The sequence below is a fragment of the Nyctereutes procyonoides genome, unplaced genomic scaffold (genome assembly GCF_905146905.1).
Source record: "Nyctereutes procyonoides isolate TBG_1078 unplaced genomic scaffold, NYPRO_anot_genome, whole genome shotgun sequence".
In the NCBI taxonomy this organism is placed as follows: domain Eukaryota; kingdom Metazoa; phylum Chordata; class Mammalia; order Carnivora; family Canidae; genus Nyctereutes; species Nyctereutes procyonoides.
The window spans coordinates 71,285,047-71,302,175 of record NW_026575052.1 but is presented as its reverse complement, the minus strand read 5'-3'; the positions used below and the strand labels follow the sequence as shown (position 1 = coordinate 71,302,175).

The 17,129-nt window shown below is 38.6% G+C and overlaps 2 protein-coding genes across 2 annotated transcripts in view; one reads left to right on the top strand and one right to left on the bottom strand.

Annotated features, from left to right (window-relative positions):
- Positions 1–17,129, bottom strand: part of PIP4K2A (phosphatidylinositol-5-phosphate 4-kinase type 2 alpha) — a 177,317-nt gene that overhangs the window by 140,239 nt on the left and 19,949 nt on the right. The gene's annotated exons all lie outside the window — the stretch shown is intronic.
- Positions 3,446–3,903, top strand: LOC129514185 (60S ribosomal protein L32-like). The gene has a single exon (XM_055332769.1). The coding sequence runs from the start codon at positions 3,496–3,498 to the stop codon at positions 3,901–3,903; it is 408 nt and encodes a 135-aa protein (XP_055188744.1). The 5' UTR covers positions 3,446–3,495.

Sequence of the window (17,129 nt, the reverse complement as noted above, 5' to 3'; positions counted from 1 at the left end):
AGGAATGAGCTGATAAACATAGATATTACAACAGAGCCTCTAAAATACTAAGAGTATCTGTTCTCACATTGAACCTGCCTAATTTGTGAATTCCTCCAAACCTGAATACGACTCCTAGGGTCTCTATGCAGGGACCTGTAACTATAACCTGAAATTTGCCAGTGTTAACCCACCATGTTGACCCTTGTTGGAACACTTGGGATTCTCACCAGGCATCTGAACAGACACAGATGGTCCAATAATCTTTAAAGATGTATCATCTGTGTCTGAAAATTCTGGCATTAACCCAGGAAATGAACAATGTGTAATTACCTACCATGTTACCTGCAGTTCTTTTTTCACACAAGACTAATCTTTTGGATCCTTCTGCTTTTTGCCTAATAAAGGCCATCTCTCTCTCTCTCTTTCTCTCTTTCTCTCTCTCTCTCTCTCACACACACACACACAAGAGCAAAAGCTTATTTTACATTATAGCACAGTATAACTGAAAATGAGGAAACTTTATATCTGATCAAGTCAATAAACTTAGATTATTCCACCCTCAGCCTCTAACAAAGTGTGCTAGGAGATGAGAGATTACTCCCTATGATCTCAGCTCTTCAAAGCTATGCTAATACCGCAAAGAGTCAAGGCTTTCCTTTAAGATCTTAACAGTATTCACATTTTCATTCTTACTTTGTTACCTGTACTTTGTTGTTCCGTGGTAAGTCACCACAGAGAGACTTGATGTGCAAGTACCTACTGATGTCCTCACTTTTCTAAATGCTGAGGAGGAATAAGAACCCAGGACTTGAGTCAGAGGTGGGTTTGCTCTTGACCCCACCCCTCAAGAGTGTCAGCTTAGTCAAGTCACTTTCTCATTCAGAGCCCTCTTCTCATCTGTCAAATATGAATAACAACACTGAGCCCTCTCTCCTCTCAGTGTTGTGTTAGGGTCAAGTGAATAACAAAGGTGCAACTGCTTTATAAATGTGAAACTTGGGATCCCTGGGTGGCGCAGCAGTTTGGCGCCTGCCTTTGGCCCAGGGCGCGATCCTGGAGACCCGCGATCGAATCCCACATCGGGCTCCCGGTGCATGGAGCCTGCTTCTCCCTCTGCCTGTGTCTCTGCCTCTCTCTCTCTCTCTCTTTCTCTCTCTGACTCTCATAAATAAATTTAAAAAAAAATTAAAAAAAAAAGTGAAACTGAGGTTACTTTCTTTTATCATGAACTTACCTCTCAGGGATTAACAGCTGCACTGGTCACTTCTGCAGAGTGTGATAAAGAAGTCTAAACAGGGGTGCCTGGCTGGCTCAGTGTGACTCTTGATTTCGGGGTCGTGAGTTCAAGCCCCGCATTGGGTGAAATTATTTTTTTAATAAGAAGTCTAAACATTTAGCCTATGTTCTATCCTGTTTTTTGTTTGTTTGTTTGTTTTGTTTTTGTTTTTTAAATCAGAGCTTCATCTTTCAAGAATGAAGAGTCTTGTTTGGTTTTAATTTCTCCTCATGGTTTGACATCTAATTATCCCTCTCTTACCTTTCCCAGCTCTTACAGCCCTGATACCAAAGTACAAATGAACACATGCACACAAATGCACAATTCAATGTCTAAGATCTTCACATTAGACCGGATGGACTTAACAGATATATACAGAACAGTCCATCCCCAAATAGTAGAATATACATTCTTTTCCAGTGTACATGTAAATATTCTCCAGAACAGATTACATGTTAGGCCACAAAACAAATCTCAACAAACTTAAGACTGAAATCATATCAAGCATCTTTTCCAACTACAATGATGTGAAACTAGAAATTAGTTACAAGAAAAAAAAAACTAGAAAAAACAACAAGAGGCTAAATGACATGCTACTACACAACCAATGAGTCAACCAAGAAATCAAAGAGAAAGTCACAAAATACCTGGATACAAATCAGAATGGAGACACAACAGTTAAACATCTTTGGGATACAGTAAAAGCAGTTCTAAGAAGGTTTAGAGCAATTCAGATCTACTTCAAGAAACAAGATTAATCTCAAATAAGCTACAAAACTTATACTCAAAGAAGCTAGAAAAAAGAATAACAAAGCCCAAAATTAGTAGAAGGAAAGAACTAATATAGATCAGAGAAGAAATAAATGAAAGAGACAAAAAAAAAAAATAGAAGAGATCAATGAAATCAAGAACTCATTCTTTGAAAAGATAAACTAACCTGATAAAACCATTACCAGAGTCATCAAGAAAAAGAACTCATTTAAAATCAGAAATGAAAGAGAAGCTATAAATGACACCACAAAAAATACAAAGGATTATGAGACTACTACAAAAAATTATTCACCAACAAACTGGACAACCTAGGAAAAATAGATAAATTCCTAGAAACATACAATCTTCCAAGACTGAAATAGGTGGAAATAGAAAATCTGAACTCACAAAAAACAAAAGCTAAAGACCACACAGCCTCATTGCTGAATTCCACCAAACATTTACTGAGTTAATACCTACCCTTCTCAAACTATTCCCAAAAATTAAAGAGAAAGGAATGCTTCCAAATTCATTCTCTGAGGCAAGGATTACCATGGTACCAAAATCAGACCAAGACACTACAAGAAGGAAAATTATAGGCCAATGTCCTTAATGAACAAAGATGCAAAAATTATCAACAAAATAGTAGCAAACCAAATTCAACAATACATTAAAAAGATATTCGCCATGATCAAATAAAATTATTCCAGGGATGCAAGGATGGTTCAATATTCACAAATTGATGTGATATGTCACATTAACAAAATGAATGATAAAAATCATATAATCAGGGCACCTGGATGGCTCAGTTGGTTAAGCATCTGCCTTCAGCTCAGGTCATGATCCCAAGGCCCTGGCACCAAGCTCCATGTCTGGCTCCCTGATGAGTAGGGAGTCTGCCTCTCAATCTCCCTCTGTCCCTCTCCCCCTGATCATGCACTCTCTCTCTCAAATAAATCTTTTTAAAAAAAATTAAAAATTTAAGATATTAAAAAAAATAAAATGTTTTTTAAAAATCATATGGTCATCTCAGTAGATGCAGAAAAAATATTTGACAAAATTCAATATCCACTCACAATAAAAACTCAATAAAGGGCAGCCCGGGTGGCTCAGCGGTTTAGCACTGCCTTCAGCCCAGGGCCTGATCCTGGGGACTGGGGATTGAGTCCCGTGTTGGGCTCCATGCATGGAACCTGCTTCTCCCTCTGCCTGTGTCTCTGCCTCTCTTTCTCTCTCCTCTCTCTCTCTTTCTGTCTCTCATGAATAAATAAATAAAATTTTTAAAAAACTCAAAAAAGTGGATACAGAGGATAGAAGAATCATATCTCAACATAATAAAGGCCATATAGGACAAACCCAGAGCTAACGTTATACACCATGGTAAAAAGTTGAAAATATTTCCTCTAAGATCAAGAACAAGACAAGGATGTGCCCCTCCCTTCCTCGGCGCCGCCTGCGGAGGTGGCAGCCATCGATCGCTGGGCATCATGGCTGCCCTCAGACCTCTGGTGAAGCCCAAGATCGTTAAAAAGAGGACCAAGAAGTTCATCCGGCACCAGTCAGACCGATATGTCAAAATTAAGCGCAACTGGCGGAAACCCAGAGGCATTGACAATAGGGTACGCAGAAGATTCAAGGGCCAAATCTTGATGCCCAACATTGGTTACGGGACCAACAAGAAAACAAAGCACATGTTGCCCAGTGGCTTCCGGAAGTTCCTAGTCCACAACGTCAAGGAGCCTGAAGTGCTGCTGATGTGCAACAAATCTTATTGTGCAGAGATTGCTCACAATGTATCCTCCAAGAACCGCAAAGCCATTGTGGAAAGAGCAGCCCAGCTGGCCATCAGAGTCACCAATCCCAATGCCAGGCTGTGTAGCGAAGAAAATGAATAAAACAGCTTATGTGCGTGTCATATTTGTGTTAATAAAACCATAAAACTTCCAAAAAAAAAAAAAAGACAAGGATGTGATGTCCACTCTTGCTACTTTATTCAGCACAATATTGGAAGCCATCACCACAGCAATCAAGATAAGAAAAAGAAATAAGACATCCAAAATAGTAAGAAAAAAGTAAAATAGTCATTATTTGTAGATGACATAACACCATGTATAAAACCTAAAGACTCTAAAAAAACTGCTAGAAATGAGTAAATTCAGGGGCGTCTGGGTGGCTCAACTGGTAAAGCATAAACCTCTTGGTTTCAGCTCAGGTAATCATCTCCAGGCCATGAGATAGAACCCTACATCATGTTCCACACTTAGTCTGCTGTAGATTCTCTCTTTCCTCCCTCTCTGTTCTCCTCTGCCTATATCCTCTCTCTCAATTTCTCTCTCTCTCTCTTTCTCTCTCTCTCTATTTCTCAAACAAAAAATAATAATAATAAGCAAATTTAGTAATTTTCAGGATACAAAATTAATATACAAACATCTATTGCATTTCTATACACTAGTAATGAACTAGCAGAAAGAGAAATCAAGAAAACAATCCCATTTACAGTTATATAAAAAAGAATACCTAGAAATAAATTTAACTAAGGAAGAGAAAGACTTATACCCAGAAAACCATAAGACATTGATGAAAGAAACTGAAGATGACACAAATAAATGGAAAGAGATACCATGCTCATAGATGGGAAGAATTAATATTATTAAAATGTCCATACTATCCAAAGCAATCTACAGATTCAATGCAACCCCTATCAAAATACCAAAAGCATTTTTCACAGAACTGGAACAAACAATCCTAAAATTTATATAGACCCACAGAAGATTCCAAATAGGGATCCCTGGGTGGCTCAGTGGTTGAGCGTCTGCCTTTGGCCCAGGGTATGATCCTGGAGTCCTGGGATCGAGTCCCGTATTGGGCCCTTGTGTGGAGCCTGCTTCTGTCTCTGCCTGTGTCTCTCCCTCTCTGTGTATCTTTCATGAATAAATAAATAAAACCTTTTAAAAATATATTCCAAATAGCCAAAACAATCTTGAGAAAGAAAAACAAAGCTGGAGGTATCATAATCCCAAATTTCAAACTATACTACATTAAGCTACAGTGATCGAAACAGTATGGTACTGGCACAAAAACAGACACCCAGATCAATAGAATAGGACTGAGAATCCAGAAATAAACCCATACTTATATAGTTAGTTAATCTACAACAAAGGAGGCAAGAATATAGAATGAGGAAATGACTTCTTTTTTATGGGAAAGCTGAAGAGCTTCATGCAAAAGAATGCAATTGGACCACTATCTTATACCACACACAAAAGTAAACTCAAAATGGATTAAAGACCTAAATGTAAGACTGAAGTCATAAAGCTCTTAAAAGAAAACACAGACAGTAATCTGTTACATATTAGTCTTAACAATATTTTTTGGATCCATCTCCTCAGACAAGGTCAACAAAAGCAAAATAAAAGCCTTTTGCACAGATAAGGAAACAAAAAGACAACCTATGGAATGGGAGAAGAGATTTGTAAGTGATATCCAATAAGGGGTTAATATCTAAAATATACAAATAACTAATATAACTCAATACTGAAAAAATATTGGATTAAAAAATGGGCAGAGGACCTGAATAGACATTTTTCCAAAGAAGACACACAGATGGCCAACAGACAGACACATGAAAAGATGTTCAATATCACTAATCATCAGGGAAATGCAAATCAAAACCACAATAAGATATCACCTCATACCAGTCAGAATGGTCATTATCAAAAATGCAAGAAATAACAAGTGTTGGCAAGGATTTGGAGGAAAGGGAGCCCTTGCACACTGCTGGTGGAAATGTAAATTGGTACAGCTGCTCTGGAAAACAGTATGGATGTTCCTCAAAAATTAAAAATAGAAATTCCATATGATGTAGTAAGTTCAGTTCTAGTATTTACCCAAAGAAAATGAAATCACAATTCAAAAAGATACACACACCCCTATGTTTATTGCAGCATTATTTACAATAGCTAAGATATGGAAGCAACCTAAGTGTCTAAAGACAGATGAATCAATAAAGAAGATGTGGTGTGTATATATCCAATGGTATATTAGCCAGCCAACACAAAGAATAAAATCTTGCCATTTTGTGACAACATAGATCTTGCAGGCATTATGCTGAGTGAAATAAATTAGACAGAGAAAGACAAATACTTTATGATCTCATATGTGGAATCTAAAAAAACAAAAATATGATCAAACAAAAACCAGAAACAGATTCAAATACAGAGAACAATCTGATGGTTGCCAGAGGGGAGGTGGGTAGGGAGTTGGGTAAAGGAGATTAAGAGGTACAATCTCTCAGCTGTAAAATAAAGAAGTCATGAGGGTGAAAAATACAACATAGAGGATATAGTCAACAATATTGTAGTAATGTTTGGTGACCAACGGTAACTATACTTATTGTGGCAAGCATAGTGTAATGTACAGTACATCAAATCACTATGTTATGCACCTGAAACTAGAATGACATTGCATGTCATCTATACTTTAATTAAAAGTTTAAAAAATTGGGGGCACTTGAGTGGCTCAGTCAGTTAAGTGACTGACTAATGGTTTCAACTCAGGTCATGATCTCAGGGTCATGAGATCAGGCCCAAGTAGGGCTCTACACCCAGTGAGGAGTCTTCTTGAGGATTCTCTCCCTCTGCCCCTCCCCCTACTTGCTCATGTGCAAGAACACTGTCTTTCTCAATAAATAATTTTTTTAAAAAAATAAGTTAAAAATTTTTTTCAAGTGTAGGATCTTGAAATATTTTCTTTATACCTGTCCTGGAACTGCCCAGCATTTCCTTGCTGTCATTATATACAACTGGCAGCATGTCAGTCCAATACCCATTAGAAACTGTCTGAATGATCCTATTCTGAAATATTAACAAGAAGTTTGGCCCCTGGGGTGCCTGGGCAGCTCAGTTGGTTAAGCAAATGACTGGTTTCAGCTCAGGTCATGATCTCAGGGTCATGAGATCCAGCCCCGGGTCCGAGCCCTGTATCTGGCTCCGCAACTCCTGAGGTGTCTCCTTGGGACTCTCTCTCCCTCTGCCCCTCCCCGCTGTTCTCATTCCCTCTCAAATAAATAAATAAATCTTAAAAAAAAAAAAAAGTTTAGAGCTCAATATTTTTTACATGTAACATAGACTCTTCCTGTTGTTTTTCGAAATGTTTCTAATATTTTCCTAAGGTTCTAAATGTATTACCTTCCATTTTTCTGTATACAGCTGAGTATGCTAACTCCCGGACTCCTGTGGTTTCAGATCTGTGGCAAACCATCTTTCAGTTTATTTTCCCCATTGGTTTGTTGTTTTCATATCTATGAATGCTTACTATCAAAATGTAAATTTAGGCAATCTCAAAGATATTACTGACTGGATCTTTTTAAATAAAAAGCCAGCATCAAAATCTATGGCATTAGCAGTTCATGGACAACAAATATCCTTTGCCCCATTCCTTGTTTTTCTTGCAACTCCTTTTACTGCTTTTGCCAAAGGAAACTGTCAAAAATCTTTTAAAGCTTCTCCCTCAGTGCCCTCCCAAAAAGCTTACATCCAGCATAGTTCGCCACTACTCTCTGAGCCATACTTGTTCTTTTGCATACATGTCACAGTCGTAATAAAAAATTAGACCCACTGGCTCTCCTTGTCCTCAAACTGCTTCAAAAAAATTCCATGCTGTATTAATGAAACATAATTTATGTTTATCAGAAAACCTTAAGTTCCCTCCTAATATGCAGTCTCAGCTCAAGCTCCCTGTTATCAAAAGGATCCTTCGGCTCTGGGACACCAGAGCCTTCTTGGGCATCAACCCTTGTAAGCAGAGTCACCTGCTAGAGACTGTCACAATGTCTCACGCATATGCCAAAGTGACCGTTTGTGAAGTACCGCTGGGTTCTTTGAAAACTTCTGGGAAAATGCCCAGTCTATTACGGCTGCTTCCTAGCATTTCACTGCCTTGCCAAATCATTTCAAGTTGTGCTCTGGTGTGTCCTTATAGCATTTCTTATGCCCATCTTGCCTGCAGCTGTCCCACTTCAGCTCACCATGCACAGCTGCTTCACTTCTTATATTGTCAGCTTTTCCGGCAAGTGTCCAGCCTAGTAAAACAGTGGGTTGGTGAGGATTACTTTCATGCTTGCGGAACAGATGCAAAGAGAAAATCCTCATTACTGGTGACAATCTTCTCATTTAATGTCAACGAGGACAGAGAAGCTGTGTATATATTTTCAAGAATTCAAAGGTTTACATTTGCAAAAGGATTTTGATTCTTAAGAGGGTTCTTAACTTGAGTGTTTAAAATGAGGGAATGAAATTATAAAGTACAAAAAAAGAAATTATAAAGTACAATTACATAGTATAAAAGATTCCATGCATATAATTTTTAAGAGGAATTTATTAACAGAGTACATGTGCATTCTCAACTGATTTTTTTTTTTTTACCCTTTACCCAATGTTTTTGATATTTAGTATGAAGTCAAGCAAGCACTTACTGCTAAATAGGCAAAAGGGGCGAGGACATAAGAATCAAAGTCTCTATGTCTCTGAACCATACACATCAACTGTAATAAATTTCAGAAGAAAAATGGAACATTAGAAAGAAAACTCCTTTTGTGTCCAGGATCCACAAATATAAAATAAAATAAAATAAATGAAAAGAAAAGAAGAAAGAAGAAAGAAAGAAGAAAAATTCTTCTCAAATTTTGGTCATGACACAGAATCTTCAGGATTAAAAAAAGTTAGAAGCTGCCTAATCCTATTACCCACCTGGGGACTGTCAGCCCCTGGACAACACCAGGCATGGGGCCAGTAGCTGTCAACCTCAGTCACACACGTTGAATAACTGAGAATTATTATCAACTGTGTACTTGGTCATTCAATACCAATAGTAATTAAAGATTTTTTTCTAAGAACTCACTTCTTACATATGAATGTAAGTAAATTCACTGCCACAGGGTCCCTTTCATTCTTGAATGAGGAGGAGGGATGGACTTATAGCTGGCGTGTCAGGAATGCTGCCCAAACCCAACTCTGCCCATGGGAGTGTGCTATGATTGTGAATGTTTATCCATCTTGTCTACCACTGTGGAAAAAAGACTTTGAAACATGCTGACCCAGCACATACTCAGATAATTTCAGGAACAGGAAACTCATTATTCCCAAAGGCAGCTGACTGCATCCTTAAACAACTTGAACTCCTAGACTGTTGTTCTTATCTCCTGAAGGGAATCTCATCTCCCAATCACTTACACAAACTACATCTGACTTAAACCTCACAAGTGAACTGAGGGAGAGGACTCTGAACCCCTGGGCTCCTCTCAGTGACCTGAAAAGTGGTATCAGTAGGTGTCAAAAAGACTGTTTTCTCCCTGTCAGTTATTCTAGACTAAGGAGCCAATTAGTCATTGAAGAAAGGAAGCTCTTCTTTCTGTTATAATCTCTGAATAAAAGAGTATAGTAACAAGTAGGCTAGTTACATTTCAATATTTAAATTTGAAAATGAACATAGTTCACATTTTATTAGTGATGAATAAAAGGCCCACTAAAATGAAAATAAGGAAACATTTCCTGAATACATTTTAAAAAGCAGTATGAATAGAAAAAATTGAAATAGATAACATAAAATAGTTATCAGGAGAACAGGATTCTATGCAGACTTAAGATGAAGGATTATATCTGACAAACCTGTACACAGTCTCAGATATCAGGCACAAAGCTAAGAATCACCTCACAGAAATCACTTACGTACTTCTTCAGTGGTAGGGACAGCACACAATGGGGAAACTGTAGGCCTCTAAAAGGAGGAAATGTTTTCCTCACAAAGTTGAAGCTTTCCTATTCCCATTGGGTTCCTTACATATATGCATAGCCAGAACCAAGAGCAAAAGATCTGGGCTGATGGCACATCTCAAAATAATAGACCACGATGAAGAATTAGATTCACAAAAAGAATCACTTAAAGATTCATTCATCTGTCTGTAACTCTACAGTCAGAGTAGACCAACTTTGTTGGACTCAACACCAACTCATCCTTTTATTCTTTCATGGGCACATGGTTCTTCCCAGAAGTTTCACAAAACTGGGCTTGCTGGAACCTTTGGGGGCAGGGCCCAGCCTTGGAGTTCCCTGTGCTTCCTTCCCTCTCTACCTCTTCCTCTTCTGTCAGGCCATTGGACCCACAGCAGGTCCCCTTGTCCAGGCTCACATAACACACTCTGAGCTGAATCCTGAGCATTCAGGTAACAACAGCTCCTACCTCTAAAAATGTTGACAAACCGCTTGGCAATGTCACTAATTCCTTAGATAAAACAGATACATGCATTTCTCTGTAAACAACAATAAAGGAATATATATGGCTTCAATTTGGACATGTCAACAATGCATCAAGGAGCATCATCATGTCCCCAAGTGCAACAATGCACTGGGAAAAAGTGAGACCACAGGAGAGCAACCAAACACAGCACAACCACTGAAAACCTGACTGTGTGGCTGATAACCTGCTGCCTCTCTACTAACTGCCGCACTTCTTTAGCAACATCAAAAAAGACAAATCGCTCTAAGTACATCACTGAATAAGGCCAGAATTTGTCTATCACTCTACTCAAATACTTGAGCCCTGAAGAAAGGGGGGGGGGGGGAAGCCTCATAATTGCTTATGCCAAGAAATTATTTTATGCAATTAAGTATCTCTTGAAACTTGCATTAATCTTGACCTTCTTATTAGCATTAGATCAACAGCAGCAAAAGAATCATAATGATAAGAATAACAAAAGCAATAGTGAAAGGCACTGTTCTAGGGATTTTATGTATATTAATTCATCTAATCCTCAAAACTATTCTGGGGTGGGGGGGGCAATCCTATGAGGTACGTACTGGTACTATCCATGTTGTATGAAAGAGGACACTGAGGTACAGAGAGATTAATTAATTTGTCCAAGGTCAGAGAGCCCAGAAGTGGTAGGGCCCAGTCGGTCTGGCTCCTAAGTCTGAACTCAGGCACTATGCTGAACCACCTCCCCCACATCTTCAATACAGCATCAGGTCACATTTAAATCACTTCCCAAACTGGAAATCCTAAGATCATTTACTACCTTTCTAAAAAAAGTTTTCTTTAAGTAATTTCTATACCCAGTGTAGGGCTCGAACCTACAGTCCTGCAATCAAGACTCGTGTACTCTTCTGACTGAGCCAGCCAGGCGCCCCAAGATTATTTACTATCATAATATGCTTTCCATGAATTGAAATATTTTACCCCAAAATTTGAAAGATTCTCAATTCTTTGTGCAAGAGAGGGATACAAGGCTGAAGTATTTCCTCTTTCAAGAGAATTTTTCTTCAAAGAGCATGACTATGGGAAAAGGGAAGAAAACGTTAACAGTTACTGAATGTGCTACGACTCCTGATAAAAACCAGATGCTTTTATGTACCTTATCTCGTTCTGTCCTTACAACGACATGGCAAGAACACCAACCCCATGTCCCAGAGGACAAAACTGAGCTAGGAAGGATGGATAACCTGTCCAAGGCTAATGAAGGGTTACAGTATGAACAGCCCGGGTCCAATGCCAAGCAAAAGAAATTAACAAAGGCATTCAATGCAAATGCGGGAGCCATGGGGTATGAATGGGCTGTGGAGCACCCGGACAAACATTTCCACCAGCTCCTTTGTCCTGCCCCAGCTTGGCTCTGAAGGATCAAAGTGTCCTTAACCTCAAGCAAACATTATCGTCTGTGGTCCCCACAGAACACAGAGCACCCTTGGGGAAGCAGAAGAGGAAGTGGAATCCCCATTTTACAAAGAAGAAAATGGGGAGGGGGGGTGCTTGGCTGGCTCAGTAGGTACAGCATGTGACTCTCTGTGTCTGGGGTTGTGGGTTTGAGCACCAAGTTGGGTGTGGCGATTACTTAAAAATAAAATCCTAAAAAAAAAAAAAAAAGAAGAAGAAAATGGAATGGTTTTGGGTAAAGCCTGCAGAGATGCTGGAGGCTCCAACACCAGTGCTGTGTATCTGTGCCAAATGGTAGCAACTGTGCCCCAACACCCCAGTTTACTCTGGGGGCTGTGATGAACTGAGCCCAGAGCTTTTCCCCAGCTACCCTTCCCACAGTCAAGCTGGATCAGACTCACGCCTTCCTCTGTCCTTGGCATCTGACCTCCTGAATCCCTGCACCGTCTCCCAGGACCTTATACGTAATAGACCCCAAGTGTCTTTCTAGAGGCCACCATTCTTTCCTTCACTTCTAGATATCAAAAGCCCCAGATTTATTCTTATTCTCTCATTTCTTCTCCTCCTCTCAGGCTTATTGATTTCCATTCTGGTATCATGGGTTTCTTTATATATGGATCCTCGTACATGAAGTGGGGGGGGGGGTTCCTCTCAGTTTTTATACAACTTCTTGTTACTGAATTTTTAACATTTTACTCCTTACTTTTCATCATAAAACCTAAGTCTTTAAATACCATTGGTATAAAACAAAAATAATTAAAATCAGTCATCACTTAATGTATGCCTACCTGATTCCATGATGATGAGGTGGCTCGTCCATTACATTTCCAATGTTTTCAGTTAGAAGTTCCTGATAGGAAGGGAGACCTGCTCTCAGCAAATGTTGAACTGACTGGCCTTCAGTGAATGACTCTCAAGAACAGACTTCAGGGCAGCACAACTTTTCAAAAATGAGCTCTCTTAATAACATTTCTAATAATGAATGAACAAGAAGAGTCATGGAAAGCATCTCTGGGCTAGAGTCAACACTCCACATTCTTCGTCACTGCCAATCTGGGCCACGTATCAGAATGCTGTCACTGTCTTAGACAACTGAAAATAGTCCAAAATCTACACCAGATTGTTTGAGGAAAAGCAGAGGGTAGAATATGTTTCTAAATAAATATATTATGGGAGCAGTCTTTAGATTCTCCAATCATAAGGGTAGCTGCTTGTTATCTCTTACCTTAAACACTATCTTCCCTGCTCGATAGTTCAGAATCTGGGGGCTCTGACTGTGTGTTACAGTAGAATGCTTCTGAGAAACACCCAGGTCCTGCTTGTGACCTTCCCCTTGACAGAGGTGGCCCTTTATTATGAAGTCACATTCTCCTTTTACCTAATAAAACCCAGTCTTCACTACCTACATACCAAGGTACTAATTCTACAAGCATGTGAATCTTTGTTCAGTCAACAATGCAAAAAACACATCCTTTAGGCAATCAATAATCACCTCAATTCATCACCAAGCCAGACAGGAAAAATCATTTTTGAAGTAATCACTTATTCAAGATTTATCTCAGCACAAAGCCAGATTAGGAGATGGCCATACACCTGGGCTATATCATTCTGAGTTCCCAATCCTAGGTTGCATTTTTGCCCATGGCTTTCATGGAATTCAATAATAGTTATGCATATCCAACAATTTTAATCCTCTTTTACTCTATTGGGGCCATTCATTTTGTTGTTTATTGCCCTCTACAACAAATTTCCCTCAGAACCATGGAGTGAAAATGAAACCAGTGTTTGTCTTCCCACGAGACAAGGATAGTTCCGTCACAGCTTTGTCATGGCTACTAAAAAATTCAAGTGCAAATGTTCTTAACCAGGACTGTGTATGATGTTATGGTAAATATATATTTCCATCGTCTTCCTTACAATTTGATATTTCACCTTGTTTGTTTTTTATTTTATGGATGCTTTCATGGTTAAGTCTCCAAGACTTTTGGAGAGTAGATAGGCTGTAAGGATTTCATCTTCATCCCTAAAAAGAGAGACCTTCTGTATTGCATCTTGATTCACTTAGAAGGCTACTTCTCAGGAAATGAGGCTCTACTTATGAGTATTCTTCACGTTTCAGTATTATCTAGATGAAGCATGTGTCTATGATAAAAAGGAAGGAAAAAGAAAAAAGAAAGATGATTCCGAGGCCATATGCTTGGGAAGCAAAAGAAAAGGAGAGAGATTTGAGAAGGAAATTAGTGTTTAGGAAGTCAGTTATCAACAGATCTCCACTAGTTTGTGGGTAGTTGCGGGTCATCCACACACTATCCAGAGATGAAGTGAATTGAACAGATGAGCCTGATGCTGGGTATGGAAACATGATTCTACTCCTAACTGAAGACGATCCCTTTCTCCTGGGTACGGAAACATGATTCTACTCCTAACTGAAGACGAGCCCATTTTCTCATGAATAGAATGAAAGAAGTGTGTGGGGGGGTCACAAGGAGCATCTGGTTCTACCCAGATTTTACGATTTTTTGAGATGGAACCTAAGAAATGAGGAGAACCTGATGAAAGGTGCAAATCTGGAGTCACACCATTACATACATGTAGAATCTCCTATGGGAAGAGGGGAAGAGTAAGCAAGGCAATCTGCTGGTTTAGGAAGAAACTCTCAGAATGTCTATTTATAGTTATTTTTATCTTCAAAGGAAAGAAATGCTGCTTATATCAAGACCAGCACCCTCATTTGGATTCACATGTCAGATGATCCTCCTGTCATCCATTCCATGATAGTATGGATGGCATATATGTGGCATAAAAAACAAAAGCTTTAACTAATGAAGCAGGAGTGACCACAAAAATACTTTGCACCATACAGAGGTGTTCTAGTTATCTCATGGCAAAATACATAAAAGAATTGTCTTAAGGATGATTAACACATTCTTCTTTTTATGTAAATACAATCTGTTCTAAATTTATTGACCCATTCCATGATCACAAGTTGCTGCCAGTAATATGCTACCTGGCAGATATTTTTTTTAATGAACTTTACCTAGTCCCTTTAAGATAAAGATGAGGTTCCAAAACATTCAAGAAAATTACTGTTTTTTGGAAGAAATTCATATTATGGAGACAGAAGTTTAAACAGAGGGGTGCTTCTGCATTTACAGAGAACTGAGAAATAGTTTTCTATTTTAAATTTTGCAATGAATGTAAAAAGTTTATTTCAATCCCCTGCCACCCTCACTAATATAAACTGAAATACATTTTTTGCAAACTTAATGATATTAGGGAAAAAAGGAAATTTATCAAATTTTAACCAAAAGTTCTGTATAACTGGTAGATAGCTTGAAAATGAGATTCACGAGTTAATAAATTTAGTCAAAAATGCCCTTCATCCATTTGGATATTATCTCATGAGGAAACTTTTTTTTTCTTTTTTTTAGCTATTAAAAGTTTTCAAACCAAATAACAAAATCAGTTAAACATAGAACCAGACTTGCAAATCACAAAGTGCTCACAAAGATTTTTTAAAACAATGGCAAAAATTAATCAGCACAGCCTTCATTTAAAAACATAACACATGGGATCCCTGGGTGGCGCAGCGGTTTGGCGCCTGCCTTTGGCCCAGGGCGCGATCCTGGAAACCCGGGATCGAATCCCACGTCGGGCTCCCAGTGCATGGAGCCTGCTTCTCCCTCTGCCTGTGTCTCTGCCTCTCTCTCTCTCTCTCTGTGACTATCATAAATAAATAAAAAATTAAAAAAAAAATATTAAAAAAATTATTTAAAAAAAAAAAAAAAAACATAACACATACTATATAAATAACATTCTTAACAACAGCAGGATTTTACCTGTTAATATTTACTTTATCTTTAAGGTAGCTTTAAAATTTCTTTGTACTCTAGGGTTGCCTGGGTGGTTCAGTCAGTTAAAGGTTCAACTCTTGATTTCGGCTCAGATCCTGATCTCAGGGCGGTAGGCTCGAGCCTCCTGTGGGGCTCCATGCTGGACATGGGGACTACTTAAGATTCTGTCTCTCCCTCTCCCTCTGCTCCTTCCCCACCACACTCTCAATCTCTCTTAAAAATAAGTAAATAAAATAAAACACACACACACACACACACAAAAACCCTTTGTATCCTAAAACAAACAAAATAATGTAGTAGTACAACATGAAATGTGTTAAGGGTTTATATATTGAGGAAATATGCTCAATTTTTTTCACTAATGGGATGCACAATAAAACCTGGATACTTACAGGCAAGTTAGTGGTAATTACTCCAGTTTATCTCTGCTTTTCTCAAGCTCACCAAAAGTAACAACTTTCAGAATCATTTGTCACTTATTAGTTTCTGCCAATACACACAATGCTTGATAATCAAAGAACTTCCTGGAACAGCTAACCAAAGAAAAAAAATCCTTTCTATCAAGCAAATATATCTATGTTACAAAAATGTGCAAGTTATTTCTGCCTATCCAAATTCAATATGTAAAAGATTTCTTCCCCCCACCACACCTACTGTAAAAATACTGCATGTTCAATATTTTTTAAAAAAATCAAACATAAAAAGATGTACATAGAAATTTTTAAAAATTACCTATCATTCCCTCCTCCCCAGCCCCCTCTAATTACATTAAAACACGTAATATTTTAAAACACTGTGTCCTCATTCAACCTATCACAGTTGTCCACAGCAGTTACACTGACTTCCATAAACTTGTTTGATAGCTACAATGTATTTCAATATCCAGATGCATCATATTTCATTTAACTCAAACATCACACTAATAGATGTTTATATTATTTCTAATTTGTTTATTTTATTTTATTTTAATTTTTATTTGTTTATGATAGTCACACAAAATGAGAGAGAGAGGCAGAGACACAGGCAGAGGGAGAAGCAGGCTCCATGCACCGGGAGCCCGACGTGGGATTCAATCCTGGGTCTTCAGGATCGCACCCTGGGCCAAAGGCAGGCGCTAAACCGCTGCGCCACCCAGGGATCCCTAATTTGTTTATTATAAGAAAACATCTATGCTTCGGTTTTGTTTTTTAAGGAAACAAGATAAGAGGGCCTCTCCCCAGTTGGTGTCTCCAATAGTTATAAATAAATGTCTCTAGCTCAACTCTTACTTAGGACTATTCCACATACCATCAGAAGAGTCCTTTCTTCTTATAAATAACCAAACTGAAATGAATTCTTTTTCTTTAAAGATTTTATTTATTCATGAGAGACACAGAGAGAGGCAGAGACACAGAGGGAGAAGCAGGCTCCCACTGGGGAGCCTGATGAAAGGCTTGATCCTAGGACCCCGGGATCATAACCTGAGCAGAAGGCAGATGCTCAACCACTGAGCCACATGGGTGCCCCCTGAAATGAATTCTTAAGTGGTCTCTTTTTTTTGGAGGTTCAGAAATGGGAATACG